Source organism: Coregonus clupeaformis, unplaced genomic scaffold (genome assembly GCF_020615455.1).
Source record: "Coregonus clupeaformis isolate EN_2021a unplaced genomic scaffold, ASM2061545v1 scaf0620, whole genome shotgun sequence".
NCBI classification, from domain to species: Eukaryota; Metazoa; Chordata; class Actinopteri; order Salmoniformes; family Salmonidae; genus Coregonus; species Coregonus clupeaformis.
Genome location: NW_025534075.1, coordinates 116,634 through 140,306, shown reverse-complemented (window position 1 = coordinate 140,306; position 23,673 = coordinate 116,634). Strand labels below are relative to the sequence as shown.

The 23,673-nt window shown below is 44.5% G+C and overlaps 1 protein-coding gene across 1 annotated transcript; it reads right to left on the bottom strand.

Annotated features, from left to right (window-relative positions):
* Positions 1-41: 41 nt before the first annotated feature.
* Positions 42-21,360, bottom strand: hs6st1a (heparan sulfate 6-O-sulfotransferase 1a). Its single transcript, XM_041873499.2, has 4 exons — positions 20,519-21,360; positions 2,553-2,775; positions 2,185-2,433; positions 42-1,950 (listed from the first exon to the last, which is right to left on the bottom strand). The coding sequence occupies exons 1-4, from the start codon at positions 21,019-21,021 to the stop codon at positions 1,627-1,629; spliced, it is 1,299 nt and encodes a 432-aa protein (XP_041729433.1). The 5' UTR covers positions 21,022-21,360; the 3' UTR covers positions 42-1,626.
* Positions 21,361-23,673: the final 2,313 nt, after the last annotated feature.

The window sequence follows — 23,673 nt, the reverse complement described above, 5'->3', positions numbered from 1 at the left end:
AGTGCACCAATGTTTGAAATAATAACACAAAAACAAGAAGGGACAGTTTTTACAAAAACAAAATATTTTAATTGGTGGTTTGATGATCAATTTTTGCAATCCTAAGAAAAATTGCCTGAATGGTGCTGATAGAGGGAACGGGACATCATCTGCAGAACATTTTAAAAACCAGTTGAGACAAACATGAAGTAAATGTTTGTGATGGAAATGTTCAATTTCATTCAACATAAATATTTAAGACACTAGTTTAAGCGATAAGATTATTGTAAAGGAAGTTTATAGCAGTTTGACTTGTTATAATTTGAGTTTGAGGTACTCCAAAAGCTTTACCATCACTGAGTAGTGCTGTATTTTGGACATAGTGGTATTCATTTGGGAGTGATACACAGTCAGATATTAAGGTTACCTAGGGTTAAGGGAAACCTCTACCTCAAGCGTTTGTCTGTGTGTGTCTCTCCCTCCATGTTAGGAATAAATTAAAAGGGTTCCCATTCAGCCCTCTAACACTATGGCAAGATATTTGTCATATAGCAAGTCAATCACACAGCAATGCTACAGCCATTCACTCTCTCTATCTCACATGCAATCACACAGGATATTTACAAATGCATACACACTATTTACACTGACATACATGTATGCGCACACAGACAGACACACACAGAAAAAGTAGTCAAAAAATAAAAGTGGTGTGAGCCTGAAATATCAGGTAGACCTAATAGTCATCATCCCTGTCCTGAGAGGCACTAACTACCAATCAAAAGTAGGGTTGGGCTCAGTTCCATTTACACTCCATCAGATCAGCTCGAACATTCATCACATCCATGGCCACATCTCAAATCACACCCTATTCCTTATAGGGCTCTGATGAAAAGTAGTGCACTATATAGGGAATAGGGCATCAGAAGTAGCATACTACATAAGGAATAATAAGGTGTTGGAATAGAAGTAGTGCCCCACAAAGGGAATAGGATGTCATCTGGATTCATTGTTACCCAGTTGTCTACACACATATATGCATAATGTCCCCATAATGTTTAAATAATGGCTATGGTCCATGGTACGTCCATCTAGCGGTTACATTTCCTTTAAAAAACATCAAAATAAAAGAATCACTTGTTTCTTTAGGCAGTAACATTGGTCTCAGCGTCATTACAATTCTGCTTTAAAAGAAAGCATAAAAACTAAATAATAACCAACATAGTAGTTCTAAAATGAGAATTGCGTCATTAAGACGCATGTTCTTCTCCGAAATGGTGGCTGATTTTCAAGCAAAAAGCTTTTTATACATAGTCCAACTCTTGCTTTACGTACAGTCTTTTTTCTGTAGATGTCACATTTTCACTTCCTTGGTTCAGCTCAGCCAATGGAAAACTTACTGTCCAATGGTTCAAAGCTCTGCTCTCTGATTGGAGCTATACATCCAGGAAGTACAGAGGTTTCCCCACTATAGTTATTTTCACCGTGCCCTTTACGTGGGGTACCAGAGAGAGACAGAGGGAGAGAGAGGGAAGGATGAAAGCCGGTTGTCAGCGACATTCAATCCATTTCACTCCTCTACTTCAGTCTCCATAGCTACCCTATACACTTTCACCCCTGACCTCTAACCTCCGATGAGTGTGTGTGTTACCAACGATTCATTATCTGGTTCATATAGTCTTCTGTCGGTAATCTCCCTCCCACCTCCTCTGTTCTCCCCCCTTCCTCTGGGTCCTCTACTTCTCCCTCTCCTGGTACAGGGGTTTGTTTTGATCTAGAAGGCCACAGGCCCACTACCAGACCTTGACCCTCGACCCCTAACCCCTGACCATTGTGGTTCTGGTTGTGGGTCCTGAGTCGTTGCAGCCGTCGTTCCTGCTGCCTGGTGTACTGGTATCTCTGCTGGAACAGGTCTCTGGCGTAATCATACAGCTCCATGTCCAGCTCATTCAGCTCCTCGATGCGCTGCACCTGGAGTACAGAGGGAGGGAGGAAGGGGAGGGAGGGAGGGAGGGAGGGAGGGAGGGAGAAGGTCAGTTTACAATCCATTCCTGATGCAAACATCTGTGGATGGTGGGGCATTGTCTGTTCAACTTTGTTCAACAATTGAACAACCAAGTACAGCCAATATGGTAGAAAACTCTGAAAAGGGCACAGGATCCTGGTGTGATAAAACATTCCAAATGACAAAACACACACACTCACCGTAGTGTTGTCCAGATCCACTCCGGCCGCTCTGGTGCTGTTGTATTGCATAAAGGGTCGTATGAACCTCAGTCTGAAGGTGCGTTCGAACAGGAACTGGGTTTTCCTCTGGTACTCTGTCAGGCCGAAGAAGGCCATGTCCCTCAGGTTCTTCTTAGCAGAGTCTAATAACAGCTGGGAACGCCTCTGCTCTGGGACTGTAGACATGTTGTAGCAGCCTACCAAGCTCAGGTCCGCTAGCATACGAACCTACAGGAAAAAGTAAAGGTAGGTTAGTACATTTCAACATTGTGTGGACCATAAAATGAGTCTATCCTCTCCAAATGTGTGTGTGTGTGTGTGTGTGTGTCCATTCATTGGTCTCTCACCTGTCTGTTATTGGCCAGGTTATAAGGGCAGTCCATGAACTGCTGCAAGGTACATCCTGACCAATCAGAACCCTCGTAGCAGGCTGGTAGTTCCTCCGGCGTAGGGGTACGTCCATCACACATGTGTAATGAGGTCTTCCACGTCGCGCCCCTCTGGACGTGTCTCCATTCGCTGAGGTACCGAGACACTGGGTCCCTTAAGAGGGTTATGTAGTAGAATTTCCTAAAGGAGGAGAGAGAAGAGAGATGAGGGAGAGAGCAAGAGAGAGGTTAGTGGTAGTCTAGTGGTTAAGAGCATTGGGCCAGTAACCAAAAGGTTGCTGGTTCGAATCCCTGAGCCAACTAGGTAAAAAATCTGTCGATGTGCCCTTGAGCAAGGCATTTAACCCTAAATGCTCTGGATAAGAGCGTCTGCTAAAATGTAGATGTACTGATAACTTTTACTGCGTAGTTCCACAAATAGCCAAAGGGTGGCAGTGTTTGCAATGGTTTGTTACTATCGTTCCAATCCCTGGGAAATACAACTCATTGGAACCAGGGGGAAAGCGAGAGAGCGATTGGCTAGGGTCAGTGTTCAGGCTACGGTGCAGGAAACTGCTGGCACAGGCACAGTACACACAACATAAAAACAATACTCTCACCCCCCCATCCCCAGATGCAGTATGAGTCATCTCTCAACAGCAGGGTAGATACTCTGGAGGAAGACGAACCCCACTAAGCCACCTCAGACACACCTGTGTGTGTGCCCATGAGAGAGAGGATGTTTTTCCTGTGATGTGTTATTGTCTTTACGCCATAGTGGCGTACACAGACACTCCTTATCCTGTCATACTGGTTGTATCACATCATCAAAGTTTACACATAACTCAGGAATGCACACGCACACACGCACAGTAATACAGGGGCAAGGAGAGGGCATCACAACAAGGGGAATGGAGTGTGATCTTTGAAGACTGTCACAGACACGCATGCACACCATCTCCCCATCGTCTCATTAGAAGACGCCTCAGTATTGCTCAGAGAAAAGTCCCCTTTACAGTACAGTACTTGATAACCGGACATGTTTCTCTCTCTCTCACACACAGTATGTTGATTGAGAAAGTGAGAGAAAACATGAGCTAGAGAAAGTAACAAATAAAGAGAAGGAGAAAGAGAGAGAAATATGAAGAGAGAGAGTGGGCGAAGGAGAAGAATGTTCAATTAGTTTTGTAATCCAGTGAGAGCAGCAGTGGCCAGAAGCCAGAGTGATTTATCAAAGTTATGGCTTCTGTTCTAATGAGAAAAGCCATCAGCAGGCTCAGCTATATCACCAGCTACAAAAAAACACAATAAATAAATAAATAAATGAATATATGCAATGTTGTTGTCTTTGTTGCATTATAATATAAAATAACAAATATCCAGCAAGGAATTCAAATCTGCTCTTAACCCTGGCTTGAAGCCACCTGCAGTGGGATCAGCTACTGGAGTGTGTGTGTGTGTGTGTGTTTTCTACCAGTGCAGGTCTCCATGTTATCATAAGGAAACACAGCGCTTGTCTCCTGAGGAAATCCCAGCTTCCTGCTCTAGAACACAAACCTCTGGCTTCTCTCTCTCACCTCCCTCATCCTCTCCCCGTCTCCCTTTCTCTCCCTCTCTCACTTTATTCTCCCTCCCTCTTTATCCTTCTCCACACCCTCCATCCCCTCTCTCTTATCTTTCTCTCTACCCTCCCTCCTTTCTCTTTCTCTCTATCCACCCTCCTTTCTCTCGCTCTATCCACCCTCCCTCCTTTCTTTCTCTCTCTCTATCCACCCTCCTTTCTCTCTCTACACACCCTCCATTCTCTCTCTCTATCCTCCCTCCTTTCTCTCTCTCTATCCTCCCTCCTTTCTCTCTCTCTCTCTCTCTCTCCACCCTCCTTTCTCTCTCTCTCTCTCCACCCTCCTTTCTCTCTCTCTACCCACCCTCCTTTCTCTCTCTCTACCCACCCTCCTTTCTCTCTATCCACCCTCCCTCTTTATCCTTCTCTCCCTCGATCCTCTCATCTCGCTCTCTATCCTACCTTCCTCTCTTCCCCGTTTCTCTCTCAATCCTCCCTCTCTCCCCTTCTCTTGCTGTCCTCCCTTTCTATCCCCCCCTCACGTCATCTTACTCAAATCACTGCAACATTCTGCAGTAACAAAAAGAAGAAATATGCAGAGAAAACATTTCTCCCCAAATTGTTCTTTCCTCACCTACTGTCAAAAGACATTTCCCCTCTAAGCAAGGAAAGGGAAGCATCCACACACTGTCTGTCTGGCTGTGGCTGTATTAAGCTGCTTATTTCTTTGGCGGCAGAGATAAGTCAATCCAAACTCATATTTACACATGAAGAGAGAGAGAGGGAGAGCAAGAGTGAACTGCCAACATTTATTCCTGTAACGATTACCAAATATGTGTGTATGTGAAAAGTATCAGTGTGTGTGTGTGTGTGTGTGTGTGTGTGTGTGTGTGTGTAGTTCTTTCTAGGGAAAGCCCTTGGCCTGTCTCCTCTCCACACCCCTCAGCCCTCTCAGACTGTGGGAGTCAGAGCCAATGGAATGTACTAGCTGTATATTCTGATGATATCAGCCCATGTCATCAGGGTGTGTGTGTGTGTGTGTGTGTAAACTGATTCCCTTGACCTCAGTATCTGGGGCAGGCAGGCATCAAGAAACAGCTTGTTTTAGGTATTTTCCCAGCAAAACAACACACACACACAGCGTTAGGATAGGGTTGAAGAGGGAGTTAAAGGCAGGAGGGGAGAGGTGAGTGAGTGACTGGCTTTAAGGTAGGTTGGGGTAATCAAGGACTGCTTAATGAGGTTAACAGTGACAGATGGCGTTAGTGACACACCCCCCCTCCCCTCAGGCCAGGATTAGTGTGTGTCATATCGTGGCTGGAGACGGGAGTGTGAAATTGGAGTGATAAGGTATTTAACATTTAAACACTCTAGACCTCCCCTCCTCTTCCTCATCTCCTCCTCCTCTTCCCCCTCTTCCTCTCTCCTCTTCCTCGCCTCCTCCTCTTCCTCTCCCCTCTTCCTCTCCCCTCTTCCTCCTCCTCTCCCTATTCCTCTCCCTCCTCCATAGTATTACAACTAGTCTCTGTCCGTGTCGTGGAAAAGGTAGGACATGGTTAGTATGTTTAAACACTGTTCTATAAACGACTACGTATTTACTTAACAAGGGGATAATCCCCTAAACCAATCCAATAAGACAGTCTGTCTGCCCCCTCGCCAGCACCCTCCTAACCTTATTACCTAACTAACCTCAAGAGGTAATAGTCAAGTCTAGTCGAAACAAAGAAGAGAGACAGGCAAAAATACCATTTCGACACTATGCATATCTGCTTGCTACAGACAGACGAGTCAACAGCCATCCGGCCTAGTGCTTTCTGGGCCCGGAGAGAAGCCTGGGGCTGGATTAGAGATTCGGGCAGGGGACTGAGTGTTTTCCCTGGGGAGAGGGAGGGGGTGAATGGGGGGTAAGGATGAGTGATGTGAGCGTGTGTGTGTGTGTCGGGGGTCTCTGCCAAACATGGCCCACCTGTTTAAAGAAAGCCTAGGGGCTAATGAGCCATGCCTGGGGGAGTGTGGGAGTGTGTGTGTAGAAGGAGGGAGGGAGCAACAACAGATTCCTAGGAAAAATGGAAAGACAGGAGAAGAGAGGAAAGGGGGGTATAATGAAATATTGTGCTACAGGGGCAACAACAGTCTTTCTTGTACAGAGCGGGGTGTGTGTTCCCCCACATAAAGAGCAGGGTGAAAGAGGCCTTTTGTCTGAGAGTGTAACTTGAGCTCCAAGCTTCACACAGACGTGCATACGCATAAGAACACGTACACACACACACAAAGGTGACCAACATAATGACTGAATTGGGAAGTCAGATTTGTCCCAACATTTTTCCAACACAAATGTATGCCCACAGGCACGCACGCTACACACGCACCCACACACTGGTGGCAGCTGCAAACTCAGAGATTAAGGCCAGTGTGACGGACATGCTTATGGCTGCAGCTCAGAAAGATCGAGAGAGAAAATAGAGAGAATGAAGGAGAGAGATAGAAAACTAAAAGATAATATTAAGTGAAAATTTGCGTCAGGTCATTAAAGCCACACTCTGTAAGTGGGCCAGCAACAAAATCAAAGGATAAACTTAATTAATTGAAATAACTGGAGAACTTAAACTGTGGCTTTAAAGTGTAAAGGAAGCCAGTTGCATGTTCAGGCTTTCTGTTGGTGTTTAAACCCCTACTTTACTTTGTAGATCTGACTACTGCTAGAGCTAGAATTGAATTTCAGTTCCTCTGAGCTGAGCTAATGTTCTTCTCTCTCACCCCCCTCTCCGTCTATCGATCTCTTTCTCCCTATGATGCTATCAAAAAAGAAGAGGAATGAGAAAAGGGGAGTGAAGAGGAGAGAGAAAGAGATAAGCTGAGTGTCTTTGTGTGATCAGTTCATTGATATGACATGTTGATTCTCTCTGCTCAGACTAGAGCCTGCATCTCTCCATTCTCCCTCTCCTTCCCCCTCTTTAATCCCTGTGACATCTCACCCCCCTAATCAACCCTTCACCTCTCCTCTCATCCCTCCCCTGATCCAGACAGATGCTCCCCTGCGATGCCCTCCTCTTTGTGTGTGTGTGTGTGTGTATATGTATGTGTGTGTGTGTGTGTGTGTGTGTGTGTGTGTCCTTGGCAGACGCTCCCCTGCGATCCCAATCCCAGATCAGATGCACCGGAATTCCGAGCCGGCCCAGCTGTCGTCTTGGCAATGCTCCGTGATTGTCTGATCACCATGGCCAATCGACACACACAGCTTTATTTTAATTACATTTCAGGACATTTTGGAGTGTAGAAATGTTTGACAATTAAAAATCCTATTTTCCCTAAACCCTAACCCTAACCCTAACCTCAAAAACCCTAACCCTTTAGCTTAAAATAGCATTTGAACAAATTCAGGACCAAAAAAGTTATTGTTTTTCTACCTTTTCAGGACATTCAGGTGAAATGTTAGGACATTGGGGTCCTGATAGGAAAACAAGCACACACACAGATCTGCCAACCAGACAAGAAAGTCCTCAGAGCAGAAATACAGACTGCTGAGGGGAAAGAAGAGAGAGAGAGATCCCCAACTCCCTCTCCTTATGCTCCTCTGGTCCCAGACTTACCCATCTTACTGCACTCAACCATGGTGTGTGTGTGTGTGTGTGTGTGTGTGTGTGTGTGTGTGAGAAGCTCTCCAGACCAGACCAGCCCCAGGGAACAGAATTCTACTAATGAGGGAGGAATCAGAGAGAATCCAAGGAATCTTAAACAAATCCCAGATAAGACCCTGGGGGTGTGTGTGTGGCTGTAAACCTCCCACACTGGGTCAAGGCCTGCAGTCTCAACTAGCCTTCTACTATACTGTGTGTGTGTGTGTGTGTGTGTGTGTGTGTGTGTGTGTGTGTGTGTATGTGTGTGCCAAGACGTTAAACATTAACACAGCAGAATACTCAGACTTCAGACCCGCCGGAAGATCCTCATCTCACCTACACTGTCTGTTTGTGTGTTTAACAGCGCGTTTATCACTTCTGCCCTTTGGAGTGGTTGCCGTGGGTTACTGATTCATCTTTGACAAGGGAAGAGATTGGGAAGGAGAGAGAGAGAGACTTAGTGTCTTGTTGGGCATGGATTATATAATGATGGATTTTACACTCATTGTCATTGACTGCAGACAACTAGTCTCTGGAGCGCCATGAGTCTGGCAAGCGAGACGATCAGACAACTCATTTCTCTGACAAGGTTCAACTTGAGAGTTTCTCAATACAGAAGGTTTTATAACTGTCTAGACCTCTGTGTCTCAAAATCCAATAAATGGGATAAGACCTCGGAGTTGGCCAACGTCCCCCCGTCTGATCTCTCTCCAGTTGTAACAGGGCCCTACTGGAACCTGACTGTCAGCACACTGCTCCACAGGGGAAGGATTACAGAGCGACAAAGGGGGAACGATTCAAACGCAACACAGAGAAGGAATTAAAATCTGCCAAGTGATCCTACTATTATCTTATAGTTGATCAGTGGTCATGCTGCATGCAGCGCACACACCTCCACTTGGGGAATACTATTCTAACGTCAGCTAGCCTCTTGGGGAATGTGGTCCGGTTGCCAGTGGATACCAACGTTGTCCCAGAGCAGCAGAGTAATGATGTCACACAAACCCAATCCTTATTGTTGATGTGGTCCAGCTGTCATCAAACCCTCATATCCTCCCTCTACCCTCCCTCCCTCCCTCCCTCCCTATCCCTCCCTCCCTCCCATCCCTCCCTCCCTCCCTCCCTCCTCTCCATCCCTCCCTCAGCAAGTTATTGTAAGCTGGCCACAAGGGAAACTCCTTCAAATGATTTGGCGATAATCATTTATTTCATAAACACCGTTTACATCAGTCACAATAAAGAAAGTTATATAAATGAAAAATCCACCCGTCGAACGGATAAAAATGTCGTCGATCTTTAGAGAATCTCTCTTATATCGTCCGTTTCCATTACACGTCGCAATGATTTGCGACATTGCTTTTGACGAATTAACCTGGTCAATGGAAACCTGCCTACTGAGAGGGTCAGATACAAGAGAGAAATGGAAGAGCAAATAGAGAAAGAGAAAGCAAAAAAAAAAAATAGAGAAATAATCTACAAAAGGATAGAAAAAAAGTGGGAGAAAATAAAGAAATTATAAGACTGTAAAAATAGAAGGATGGAAAATTAGAGGACTGTTTTGCAGGAAGAAGAGATCACTGGAAACTGCTCACACATCTCCACAAGTCTGAATGAGAGGAAGGAGGGAAGTCTCCCCCCCCACACACACACACAAACAAGTGGAGTCTGGTGGGAGGAGCTATAGGATGACTGGCTTATTGTAATGTCTGGAATGGATCAAATGGAACGGAGTGAAACGTGGTTTCCTTAGGTTAGAAAATTGAAGCCTTTAGTCACACCAACCAGGCAAGCGCCAAGATTAAAACAACTCAATCTCTCAACAGGACAAACAAACACACATACGAATGTCCAGGCATGAGGCATCAAGGTTAAAACAACTTCGCATGTTTGATTAACAAGCTGCAAAATACCCCCCCCCCACAACTCAACCTGGCTTACCTGATATGGAGGTCAGCAAACGACCAACAGGTTACCAGAGAGAGAAAGTCAAACTAAAATATTGATGCAACGGTTTCAAAACTCAGATTCCATCATGTCCAACACCTCGTTTATACACTTTTAATATAAAGCCAACATAGTAGGCTGTATAATAACCAGTTGAGTGTGTGTGTTTAAATTAAAGGATTACATTTATTTTTATCATCAATTGAGGTCCAACCGAAACGTAACTTCCGCTTGTAACCCAAACCCTCTAAAATCAGAGAGGTGCGGGGGGCTGCCACATTGGACGCCCGTGGAGCTGTTGTTGTGGGGGGTTAACTAAAAAGGTAGAGCGACAGATTTTTCACCTTGTCGATTCGAACGGGCAACCTTTCGGTTAGTGGCCCAACGCTGTAACCAATAGACCAGCTGCTGTGTTGAATCCTAGATGTGTGTCTATAGTCAGAGCCTTTCTGTGATCATCAGTCACACACACAAAAGGGTTACCCTCGTTGTGGCGATTAACATTCCACACTGGGGGGGGTGATGAAACATTCCTTTTCCTAGTGACTTTCTCTCTCTTTCTCCTCCTCTCTCTTTATCGCCCACCCTCTCCCGAAGTCTCTCCTCACTCTTACTCTCCCTCCTTCCCCATCTCTTCTACCCTTTCTATCTCTCCCTCTCTCTAGTCCCATCTTCCTCTGTCTCTCACCCCTCCACTTCCTCCCTCATGGAGTTCTGATCAGTGCAGTATTAGGGACTGTAGCTGTGTCTGTAGTAAGGCTTGTCATCCTGGTTAGCTGTGTCTAGGCATGTTGAGACTGGTCCTCAGCTGAGCTGGGCTTATATCAACATCACTGACTGACTCCTCATACAACACTGGAGACACACACACACACATTTGACATTTAACATGCACCAGTCAGGACACAGGCTTATTAATGAGAACAGGTCAAAGAAAACACACACAGCCATAACAGACAAACACAAAAGAAACGATTATTTATAAAACACACACACACACACCCCAAACCAAACTATAGGTAAAAGGCTTTGAGGGTGACCGAGTTTAGAAAGCTCTCTTCAGGCACTGTTGACTGACATTTACATTAAACAAATAGTGTAAAGGTGAAGAATAAAGGGAAGAAGGAGAGACAAAAGAGTTCATGACAGGGAGGAGACAATGGGCCATGTGACACCAAACAACACATAACACAGTGACATCACCACATCAATCACACACACACACACATTTTCATATGACTCACGCACACAAAAACATCACACTAGTCCAGAACTGCCAGCCTTTTTCATTACAGAGTCAGTGTGTGTGTGTGTCGGTCTCTGAAAATGCTGGATGAGTGTCTCGGATTGTTATGAGTAACATGTCATGGAGAAGAGAGGAGAGACTGATTCTAACGTAGCATCTCTCCCTCTGTCCCTCTGTCTTTCCCCTCTTCCTTGCTGTTGGTTCCTTTGGTCTCCCTGGCCCCATTCTCTCTGTCTTTCTCCCCCCCCCCACCCTTTCCTCTTTCTCCAGATAGATCTTCTGTCTGTGATGGCTGGGAAGCTGCCGTTTTTCAGGTCACTGGTTATTGCTACGCAGCAGGAGTCCACACACACACACCCCCCTCCTCCCCCCTCCCCTCCCCTCCAGGTGGAGCGAGGGATTATCGAGACAGCCCTTTGTGTCATCTGATGAGAAAAGAAACAGGGAGAGTAGATAAAGAAAGAGAGAAGAGCAGGATGAACAGACAAGGTGTGGAGGAGATCATTAGTTAGTGTGTGAGTGAGTGTTTGAGAAGCACAAACATTACGACAATGTGCCCAATCATCAGGTACGGGCAAGTGTGTGTGTGTGTGTGTGTGTGTGTACACGTACGGGGGTAGGTTCAGACTACATTGCGTGTGGGTGAGTGAGTGTGTGTTTTTGTGACTCAGAGGTTCCCTGCGGTCAAGAAGCAGATCTCTCTTGTGCACTCACTCTTTTCTTCTCTCCCCCCTCTCTCTTTTCATACACTCCCTCTCTCTCTTTTCATACACTCCCCCCCCTCTCCCCCCACTCTCTCTTTTCATACACTCCCCCTCTTTCCCCCCTCTCTCTTAGCCTAGTCTGAATAGGCTGTGTCAGTGATGAGTGACTGGTGAATGGAGCTTGTGTGTGTCTGTGTGTGTGTGTGTGTCTTTGAAGTCAAGAGTCAGAGTAGAAGCAGTGAAGCAAGAGAGAGAGAGAAGGTTGAGGGGAGTGGAGTGGTGGGGAAACACACAGACACGCATGCACGCACACACACACACACACACGTACCCACATTCAGAGTTCTTGCTTCTACCCATGATGCAAATCTCCAGTGCTCTGTGATGCAGAGCTAGGTGTGTGTGTGTGTATATACACACTACATGAACAAAAGTATGTGGACACCTGCTCATCGAACATCTCATTCCAAAATCATGGGCATTAATATGGAGTTCATCCCCCGTTTGCTGCTATAACAGTCTCCACTCTTCTGGGAAGGCTTTCCACGAGATGTTGAAACATTGCTGCGGGGACTTGCTTCCATTCAGCCACAAGAGCGTTAGTGAGGTCTGGCACTGATGTTGGGCGATTAGGCCTGGCTCGCAGTCAGAGTTCTGATTCATCCCAAAGGTGTTCGATGGCGTTGAGGTCAGGGCTCTGTGCAAGCCAGTCAACTTCTTCCACACCGATCACGACAAACCATTTCTGTATGGACCTCGCTTTGTGCACGGGGGCATTGTCATGCTGAAACAGGAAAGGGCCTTCCCCAATCTGTTGCCACAAAGTTGGAAGCACAGAATTGTCTAGAATGTCATTGTATGCTGTAGCGTTAATATTTCCCTTCACTGGAACTAAGGGGCCTAGCCCGAACCATGAAAAACAGCCCCAGACCATTATTCCACCTCCACCAAACTTTACAGTTGTCACTATGCATTAGGGCAGGTAGCTTTCTCCCGGCATCCGCCAAACCCAGATTTGTCTGTCGGACTGCCAGATTGTGAAGCATGATTCATCACTCCAGAGAACGCGTTTCCACTGCTCCAGAGTCCAATGGAGGCGAGCTTTACACCACTCCAGCCGACGCCTGGCATTGCGCATGGTGAGCTTAGGCTTGTGTGCGGCTGCTCGGCCATGGAAACCCATTTCATGAATCTCCAGACAAACAGTTATTGTGCTGACGTTGCTTCCAGAGGCAGTTTGAAACTCGGTAGTGTGTCGCAACTGAGGACAGATGATTTTTACGCTCTACGTGCTTCAGCACTCGGCGGTCCCGTTCTGTGAGATTGTGTGGCCTACCCCTTTGCGACTGAGCAGTTGCTCCTAGACATTTCCACTTCACAATACCAGCACTTACAGTAGAAATTTGACTAACTGATTTTTTGGAAAGGTTGCATTCTATGACGGTGCCACGTTCAGTAAGGCCATTCTACTGCCAATGTTTGTCTATGGAGATTGCATGGCTGTGTGCTCAATTTTATACACCTGTCAGCAATGAGTGTGGCTGAAATAGCCGAATCCACTAATTTGAAGGGGTGTCCAATACTTTTGTATATATAGTGTATCTATCTCAAACCCAGATCAGAACATTTGGAGATAAGCACTTCCTGATCCTGACACATCATTTCCCCTCTGCACAGGAAACTGGCACACATGGAACAGAAAACAACAGGATGACAAAAGAAACAACACCCTTCACACAGAGAGAGAGACAGACAGAGACAGACATACAGACACAGACATACAGAGACAGACAGACAGAGCGAGACAGTCAGAGACAGACAGACAGAGACATACAGAGACAGACATACAGACAATGTGGAAGAGAGTGGATAGGAAAGAGAGAGTTCAGTAGGTCTGTTGGTGTGTGTCACTTTAACTCCTTCTCCGCCGAGTCTGGAATTTGCATTTTCCCACAATTCAATTAGCATGGCTGTCAGAACATCGGCTCTGTTCACATGCTTGCCCTAACCGCCACTCACACACACACACTCACCATAGAAATGCTCTCTTCTTGCTAATCAGTCACTGGCTAGCAGTGGCTTTCGGTGCCGTTTATGATGAGGGAGGATGATTTTTTTTTTTATGAACATGACCTTGTTTCTATTACAGCATATTGGATGACTGTCATTCATATTCCATTCACCAAGCTCAATGTAACATTGATAGATTTAGGCTACTACATGATGCTCATATTTTCCCTATACCCATCATGAGGTTGCTACAACCTAGCCTATGAATTTTACAACGTAGATTAACAACGTAGGTCCACAGGTCAAGAGAATCTTGAGTAATCAAGGTGACAGACAGTGACACATTCAATACCGCCTTGCACACTCTTGCCTGCATCTAGCTGATGTAGGGTAATCATTAGTCCAACAGTTGCAAAATGAGAGCTTCTATTGGACAAATTCTGGTATGTTTATGTTTATCCCCGTATCATTCCGTTTGCTTCCGTTTAAGAAACGTTTTCAACAGAATCAGCGCAATGAATCCACCCCTGATCACACGCAAACTCAGTTCACTTTCATAGTAGCCACATACAAACAGCTTGTTGTGTATATATAATTTTGCAGCTATCTACGCGCTCTCCTCCTCTCACCTTTTCCCTTTGCTTGTGGACTTCACATCAGGTGTCTGTGACCAGGCGGAAAAACCCATCCAAGCTAAACCATCATATCATGACCGCTAACCGCTACACACAGAATATATCGTTGTCACGTCATAGTCAACATAGCTACTAGAACTAACGCGTTAGTAAACGCACTACAATCATGCAGTACAGTGTACAGTCAGCAGCAAGCAGTTTAGCAGTTACACCGGCGGGCCCCGGTGGCAATAAATTAATAAAACCAAAAGCTTACCTTGACTTGGAAGAGTTCCAGTGTTGGATAGCCAGCTAGCTAACATAACATCACTCTCTGTTTGAGCCGGGTGTTTGAGTAGGCTAAACTAGCTAGCTGCATTCGATGTTAGCTAAGTAAGTGAAAAAAATATTTTACTAAGAAATATAGCTCTCTCGCTTCTCCTTAAATTTGGAATAAATTAATTTGTTAAAAACTGTTCAACTATTTTCTTTCTCTTTGAGTCAACTACTCACCACATTTTATGCACTGCAGTGCTAGCTAGCTGTAGCTTATGCTTTCAGTACTAGATTCATTCTCTGATCCTTTGAATGGGTGGACAACATGTCAGTTCATGCTGCAAGAGCTCTGATGCTGTAAGTCCATGGAAGGGGGTGATAACCATTAATGTACCCAGAGGAGGACAGAAGCTAGCTGTCCTCCGGCTACACCATGGTGCTACCCTACAGGGTGCTGCTGAGGCTACTGTAGACCTTCATTGCAAAACAGCGCGTTTTCATAAACTATTTGTTGACGTGAATATATTTAGTAAAATTGTATCTATAAAAGGATAACTTTTGTAATGTTTCACTATTTTTATGAAATTCACTGAGGAGGATGGTCCTCCCCGTCCTCCTCTGAGGAGCCTCCACTGCTGCCCAGCTGACGCTATGCTAAATGCTAGGCTAATTAATAAGCTGTAATCATGTTCCCACTGCAAGCATAGCTTAGCGTAGCGGCCCTTATTAAGAACCATAGAAATGCTGGCTAATTGCTAATCAGTCAGTGCACGGCTAATTGTTCTGTGGGCTGAGAAATCCCTTAGGAGAGAAAGAGCAGGGTTGCGTTCAGTAGGGCAGAACATTGTGGAATGTTCAGATAGAAATATGTTGAGTAGAACATGCCAAATGGAGCCCAGTGGCGCAGTATGTAACATGTCCTTCAATCCCTTGGTGGGTTGTGAACTAGAGTTCAACTCTAGTTGTAGTCCTGCCATCACTATCGTCAACTTGTTGTGAGCGATAACGCCACAGAGAAAACCTCTCACCTCACAGTGTGTGTGTTTAACCAGAAGTCCCCACAAGAATAGTAAACGAACAAACATTTTGTTAGTCCCCACAAGGTCAAATGCTATTTCTAGGGGGTTTAGGGTTAAGGTTAGTATTAGTGTTAGAATTAGGTTTAGGGTTAGGAGCTAGGGTTAGGTTTAAGGTTCGTTTTTTGGGTTAAGGTTAGGGAAAATAGGACTTTGAATGGGACTGAATTATGTATCCCCACAAGGTTAGTTATACAAGACTGTGTGTGTGCGTGTGTGTGTATGTGTGTACACACACACACACACACAACACAGCACACTCAAACACTTACTGGCATGACACCAAAAACCCAGAGTGAGAATGAAGCAAACTGTAACAATTTACACAGTGCAGGCTCTCCCTCTCTAACCATCTCTCCCTCTCTAACCATCTCTCCCTCTCTAACCATCTCTCCCTCTCTAACCATCTCTCCCTCTCTAACCATCTCTCCCTCTCCCCCCCCACTGAGTGTACAAAACATTAGGAACACCTTCCTAATATTGAGTTGCACCCTCTTTTGCCCTCAGAACAGCCTCAATTCGTCGGGGCATGGACTCTACAAGGTGTCAAAAGCGTTCCACAGGGATGCTGGCCCATGTTGACTCCAATGATTCCCACAGTTGTGTCAAGTTGGCTGGATGTCCTTTGGGCGGTGGACCATTCTTGATACACACACAAAACTGTTGAGTGTGAAAAACCCAGCAGCGCTGTAGTTCTTGACACAAACCGGTGCGCCTGGCACCTACTACCATACCCCGTTCAAAGGCACTTAAATCTTTTGTCTTGCCCATTCACCCTCTGAATGGCACACATACACAATCCATGTCAAGGCTTAAAAATCCTTCTTTAACCTGTCTCCTCCCTTTCATCTAGACTGATTTAAGTGGATTTAACAAGTGACATCAATAAGGGATCATAGCTTTCACCTGGATTCACCTGGTCAGTCTATGTCATGGAAAGAGACGTTGTTTTTATGATTTGTATACTCAGTGTAGATTGTATGTGTGAGTGTGCGCGCGTGTGTGTTTGTCACCTGTTTGCAAACATCTAATTACTGCCTAAAAGCTTGCCTTGTATTCCACATTGAGAGAGAGAGCGACAGAGAGAGAGAAAAAGAGAGAGAAAGAAAGGATTGTAGAATGCTGGGAAAATGTGCACACAAACACACTAGTATAGGAAAACTGAGATTCCCGATGTGGGAATGTGGTGTTGGGATTGTAGGGATGAAGGAGTAACCATCTTTGGAATGTCGAGCAGCCCAAGATTAATCCCTGATAATCTGATTGGATTAAAACACGACAACCTGTCTGGTCAGTCACGCACCCGCACACAGTTCACCCTGCAGTGATCTGAAACAGAGAATGATCCAGGCAGATTGACAGGCATGCTAATTGATCCTCCCCCTCCACAGCAATGAAACAAAACACTCTCAGCCTTCACTCACACCATCCTCTTCTCCATCGTTTCACTCAAAAGCCCTACCCATTTTCCCATGCCTCCTCTTATCTTCTTCTTTCCCTCATTCTTCCTATGCCCTCCCCTCCTCTTACACTGCCTTCCTCTTCTACTCTCTTCCTCTACCCTTTCCATCCCCTCCCCTCCTCCACTCCCCCTCTTCATCCTCTCCTCTTCCCCCTCCTCTTTCCACTCCTCTACTCCTCTTTCCCCTCTTCTTTCCCCTCCTCCACTCCTCTTTCCCCTCTTTCCACTCCTCCACCCTCCTCTTTCCACTCCTCTTTCCCCTCCTCCACTACTCCTCTTTCCCCTCCTCTTTCCCCTCCCCATCCTCCACTCCTCTACTCCTCTTTCCCCTCCTCTTTCCCCTCCTCCACTCTTCTTTCCCCTCCTCTTTCCCCTCCTCCACGCCTCTTTCCCTCCCCCATCCTCCACTCCTCTTTCCCCTCCTCCACGCCTCTTTCCCTCCCCCATCCTCCACTCCTCTTTCCCCTCCACTCCCCCCTTCCTCCCATATATAACCATTCATTAGGACAGACAGTTGTCCATTAGGTAAAACAGACATTTTGGAAATTGCAGTAAATCTTCCATGAAAAAATACATTTCCCCTAATGCAGAAATCACGCTCTGATAAAGAGAGAGAGGAAGAGGGGGAAGAGAGAGGTCCAACAGCTATAAAGCTACCAAGCGGAAAGCATGCCTGCTGTTTGATTATAAAATGACACCATCACAGAGAGAGATAGAGAGAGGAGGGAAAGAGAGAGAGAGAGATGGAGAGAGGGGGGAAAGAGAGCGAGAGAGAGAGAGATGGAGAAGGAAAGAGGGAGAGAGAGAGAGGGGAAAATAGTGTTGAGGACACCAAGACACGCACACAAACACACACAAAGTAAACTGTGTAGAAACTGATGAGTGCAGATAAACATCCTCCCTCCAGCCTCCGGGGGTAGCTAGACGCATCATCACCTCTGACCATCACAGAGCCTGATGCCAGGAATACCAGCAGTACAGTGTATGTGTGTAACCAGCAGAAGTAATCGACCCGGATTTGAGTGGAGTCAACCCCCCTGCAGGGGTCCTCTTACTCCAACAAACCTCCAAAAAAAGACAGACAAAGAAAGAGAGAGAAGGCCAGGGCAGTAGGCAAAACCTCTCTCTGAATTAAAGTAATGGCAGTTTTCTCTTCCAACCTGTCTGACTGTCTGCCTGCATAGTGATCCTTGATGATCAAGAAGTAAGCTATGTAGCAATGCTAAGATCTGCTTTTCCAAAATAAACTTTTTATTTCAGTAGAATCCTCAATTTAGGCCTAACTGTATTTAAACAATTTTATGATCGAATGTTGATCCAATGGTTTACAGTAATCAATGTTCAACATGTTTCAAGCGTTTAACATACCACTAAAACGATGCATCAGTGTTACAGTTGAAGTCAGAAGTTTACATACACTTAGGTTGGAGTCATTAAAACTCGTTTTTCAACCACTCCACAAATTTCTTGTTAACAAACTATAGATTGGCAAGTCGGTTAGGACATCTACTTTGTGCATGACAAGTAATATTTCCAACAATTGTTTACAGAAAGATTATTTCACTTATAATTCACTGTATCACAATTCCAGTGGGTCAGAAGTTTACATACACTAAATTGACTGTGCCTATAAACAGCTTGGAAAATTCCAGAAAATGATGTAATGGCTTTAGAAGCTTCTGATAGGCTAATTGACATCATTTGAGTCAATTGGAGGTGTACCTGTGGATGTATTTCAAGGCCTACCTTCAAACTCAGTGCCTCTTTGCTTGACGTCATGGGAAAATCAAAAGAAATCAGCCAAGACCTCAGAAAAAAAAATGGTAGACCACCACAAGTCTGCTTCATCCTTGGGAGCAATTTCCAAACGCCTGAAGGTACCACGTTCATCTGTACAAACAATAGTATGCAAGTATAAACACCATGGGACCACGCAGCCATCATACCGTTCAGGAAGGAGACGCGTTCTGTCTCCTAGAGATGAACGTACTTTTGTGCAAAAAGTGCAAATCAATCCCAGAACAACAGCAAAGGACCTTGTGAAGATGCTGGAGGAAACAGGTACAAAAGTATCTATATCCACAGTAAAACGAGTCCTATATCGACATAACCTGAAAGGCCGCTCAGCAAGGAAGTAGCCACGGCTCCAAAACCGCCATAAAAAAGCCAGACTACGGTTTGCAACTGCACATGGGGACAAAGATCGTACTTTTTGGAGAAATGTCCTCTGGTCTGATGAAACAAAAATAGAACTGCTTGGCCATAATGACCATCATTATGTTTGGAGGAAAAAGGGGGTACTTGCAAGCCGAAGAACACCATCCCAACCGTGAAGCACGGGGTGGCAGCATCATGCTGTGGTGGTGCTTTGCTGCAAGAGGGACTGGAGCACTTCACAAAATAGATGGCATCATGAGGAAGGAAGATTATGTGGATATATTGAAGCAACATCTCAAGACATCAGTCAGGAAGTTAAAGCTTGGTCGCAAATAGGTCTTCCAAATGGACAATGACCCCAAGTATACTTTCAAAGTTGTGGGAAAATGGCTTAAGGACAACAAAGTCAAGGTATTGGAGTGGCCATCACAAAGCCCTCAATCCTATAGAAAATGTGTGGGCATAACTGAAAAAGCGTGTGTGAGCAAGGAGGCCTACAAACCTGACTCAGTTACACAAGCTCCGTCAGAAGGAATGGGCCAAAATTCACCCAATTTATTGTGGGAAGCTTGTGGAAGGCTACCCGAAACGTTTGACCCAAGTTAAACAATTTAAAGGAAATGCAACCAAATACTAATTGAGTATATGTAAACTTCTGACCCACTGGGAATGTGATGAAATAAATAAAAGCTTAAATAAATCACTACTATTATTCTGACATTTCACATTCTTAAAATAAAGTGGTGATCCTTACTGACCTAAGACAGGGAGTTTTTACTAGGATTAAATGTCAGGAATTGTGAAAAACTGGGTTAAAATGTATTTGGCTAAGGTGTATGTAAACTTACGACTTCAACTGTAGATATGCTACAATTTTGAAGAAGGATCAAGAGCTACTATTTTAATACTGCTTAGTTTGACAGCATGATTCTCTTATAGCTAATTCGAGTTGACAGTTAGGTTACCCTATAAATCTATCCCTTCGGATATGGTAAAAACCAGAACCGCTCAACACAAATTCATATGACAGCCTGTCATTAAAACACTGTGAAACAAACTGCGACGGATCTGCTGCTACAGCAAGGCCACACGTTCGCTCCACACACACAGAGCTAGAGAGAATCGTCCAGGCATGCTCGCTAATACCACCCGATAATTAATGATCTTCAATCTTCAACAATTGTCAATTGTTGGAGACCCACAAGCTGTGCACGCATTTGTTCCAACCCAACACTGACACGCCTGATACAACCAGTCAACTAGCCTGTTTTATCTCACCTTTCATTTTTCATCTTGGTCTCCTTTTTATCTAGAACTCCAGGAACACAATTTTTTAGCTCGGTCCAGTCCGCGTGCAAGCCACAACTCCAACCGGTGGAGAACCGGGAGAATAACCAGGTCTCTTTTCGGTTGGGTCGATAACAGGTACATTTCTTCTGACCCGGTCTACAGTCACACGGAACCTCCAACCTCACATTCTGAACCAGGTGTCTCCCGAACGTTGTCCCTCCTGTCTTCTGAATGTGTAAAAAAACTATCACATCTTCACCTTTGATTTCAAATTCCACCGTTCGCTTCAAATCCCGGACTGGGAAGTAGTATTTCTTGACGTAGTGCGGGTCTGGGGAAGGGAAAATGTCCCCTCCATCGTCCTCCTCAGTGAAATACCCGTGTGGTGAGCCGAAATTGATAACCCCGGGCGCGACGTATTGATATAAGATCAGCATAAAACAGACGGAGCCGACTACAATTAGGAGAAATTTGCTGCTCGCCTCAACCATGGTCCTTCCAATGCCGTGCAAACGTTACCATTTCCCGGTAAACCGTCTCGAAGGGACCAGAACGGTGTAGCTACGATTAATTCCTGTTGTTGTACTCTCTCTCCCCAAGCAAGCGGAACAGGACGCGGTCATATCAATTGGGTAGGTTACAGAAGCGATTATGTGAATACAATGTAACTAAACTAAGCGTATTGACAGTGTAGAGAGAGACCCGTAAAATCCAGAGCAACAATGTGTGTTCTCAGTTTGCTCTCGTCCCTGTGTTGTTGCGTTGCATGTGTGTTTAAAGTCCTCTACGCTGCATTACTATGGAGCTATGTACCCAGGATCCTCAGCGAAATAACCCACCTTCTTTCAGAAGAACACACACATTCCCTCTCTCCTCTGTCTCTCTCTCAGTATCTCTGTCTCTGTCTCACACGCAACAGGCCGAATTAAAATGTTGAGGAACAAGATCCGCATTGAATTCTACAAGTAGTCTAGTTCTACTATAGCATATTAACTTGTAGTTTATATACAATTAAAATAAATATATTTAAGGGTCTAAAAGATGGTGGTACTTTATTTAATACCCAAAGAAAACAAAATTGTAATAGGTACTAATTATGTAATTACCATTTTACAATGCAATTTCTTCGTAGCCTATCAAGTAGAAAATATTGTTTTATTGTAAAACCAGCCGTAAACCACTTAGCAAATAGCAATGTAAGGTTAGAGTATTCAATTGTCCACATCCAGCAGAAATGAGAAGTCACCAAAATGATGAAATGAAAACATAAGTGTCAGAGAGCAAACGCTGAACATATATATATTTTTTAATATGTTTTATTAATTAGCATAGATTAGGCCTATTATAATTAGGCTGAACACTTACTAAATAGGTACAATTAACCTATTGATTAATGTAACCATGTGGTATTGTATTTTATATATATAGCCTACCGCTGAAGAAGGCTGGGGTGTATCCTGTTGTTTCTTGGATTGCCATTATTAATAACAAATATTTATTTTTAAACGAGCCTACTCAATCACAAAAAGACTAACGACATTTCCCAGAAACATAGAACCAACCTCTCAGGAGCGCTGTTTAATATTTGGTATACATACGGCGCTGTTCGCGTTTCTACTGCTAGAGGGAAACACTGAGCAGCGCTGGTCTTTTCTCCACAGATCGAACAAGTTGTCAGACGCATAGTTAGGCCAAAATACTTCCTTCAGGCTATTTTTGTCGAACAAGTTTTGACTTATCAGATGTTAGATGGGAAAGAATACAAGTTTCAAGCTCTAGATGTGGAGATAAATGTTTGTGTTACAGCTGAGCTGACACTGTAATTTTGTGTAGGCCCATTTTCCCCTTTAGGCAAGTAACCTACTACAAGGTGAGCCAGATGAAATGCAGGTGCAGATTTTGCAGTGGGGTTGTTGGGATTAGACACAAATAGACTTGACTCTACACTTTCCCTGGTGTTTTTCTGTCTGTGTGTTTGGAGGTTAGAAACTTAACCTTGATTAAGGTGAATTCATGTCTGGCTTTAAAGGCACAGTTGTATGATTTTGATTGTTATTGTAATGTGCTGATTCTTTCTTTCTTTATTTCTGACATATCTCTTAATCCTTTCTTCTTACAAGATCACAGCACGACACGACTAGCGGTAGGCTACACACTACACAGGCATATACAAAACATGTGTGAGTGTGTGTTGAATAATTCAAAGTGCGTATTTAAATGCATTCCTTATTTTCCTGTGGAAAAGCCCACATCTGTCATAGGGCTGTTATTGTATTTAATTTCCTCTCAGAATTACTGTACTATCATTATAAACAGTCACTTATGGATGGCATGCTGTGTTGTGCCCTCTAGCTCAGTAATACAGCCATGACAGTCTCTTTATCACCACAATGACTTTATTGTGTGTGTGTGTGTGTCTACGTGTGTGTGTTTAAGAGAGAGTTGGTTTGTGTGTGTGTGTATGTAAGTAGGCCTATGCATAACCAGTAATAAAGTTATATACAGATCATGTTTTTTTCTGAAGGGAGTGACCCATGATAACAATAAAAAAATGTGCTTAGATATAATTTTCCTTTGTCAACACTAACCATGGGAAACCTGGTCTGTATAATGGAAGGAGACTCATATGGCAAACCTGGTCTGTATAATGGAAGGAGACTCATATGGGAAACCTGGTCTGTATAATGGAAGGAGTCTCATATGGGAAACCTGGTCTGTATAATGGAAGGAGACTCATATGGGAAACCTGGTCTGTTTAATGGTAGGATACTCATATGGGAAACCTGGTCTGTTTAATGGTAGGAGACTCATATGGGAAACCTGGTCTGTATAATGGAAGGAGACTCATATGGGAAACCTGGTCTGTTTAATGGTAGGATACTCATATGGGAAACCTGGTCTGTTTAATGGTAGGAGACTCATATGGGAAGCCTGGTCTGTATAATGGTAGGAGACTCATATGGGAAGCCTGGTCTGTTTAATGGAAGGAGACTCATATGGGAAACCTGGTCTGTATAATGGTAGGAGACTCATATGGGAAGCCTGGTCTGTTTAATGGAAGGAGACTCATATGGGAAACCTGGTCTGTATAATGGAAGGAGACTCATATGGGAAACCTGGTCTGTATAATGGAAGGAGACTCA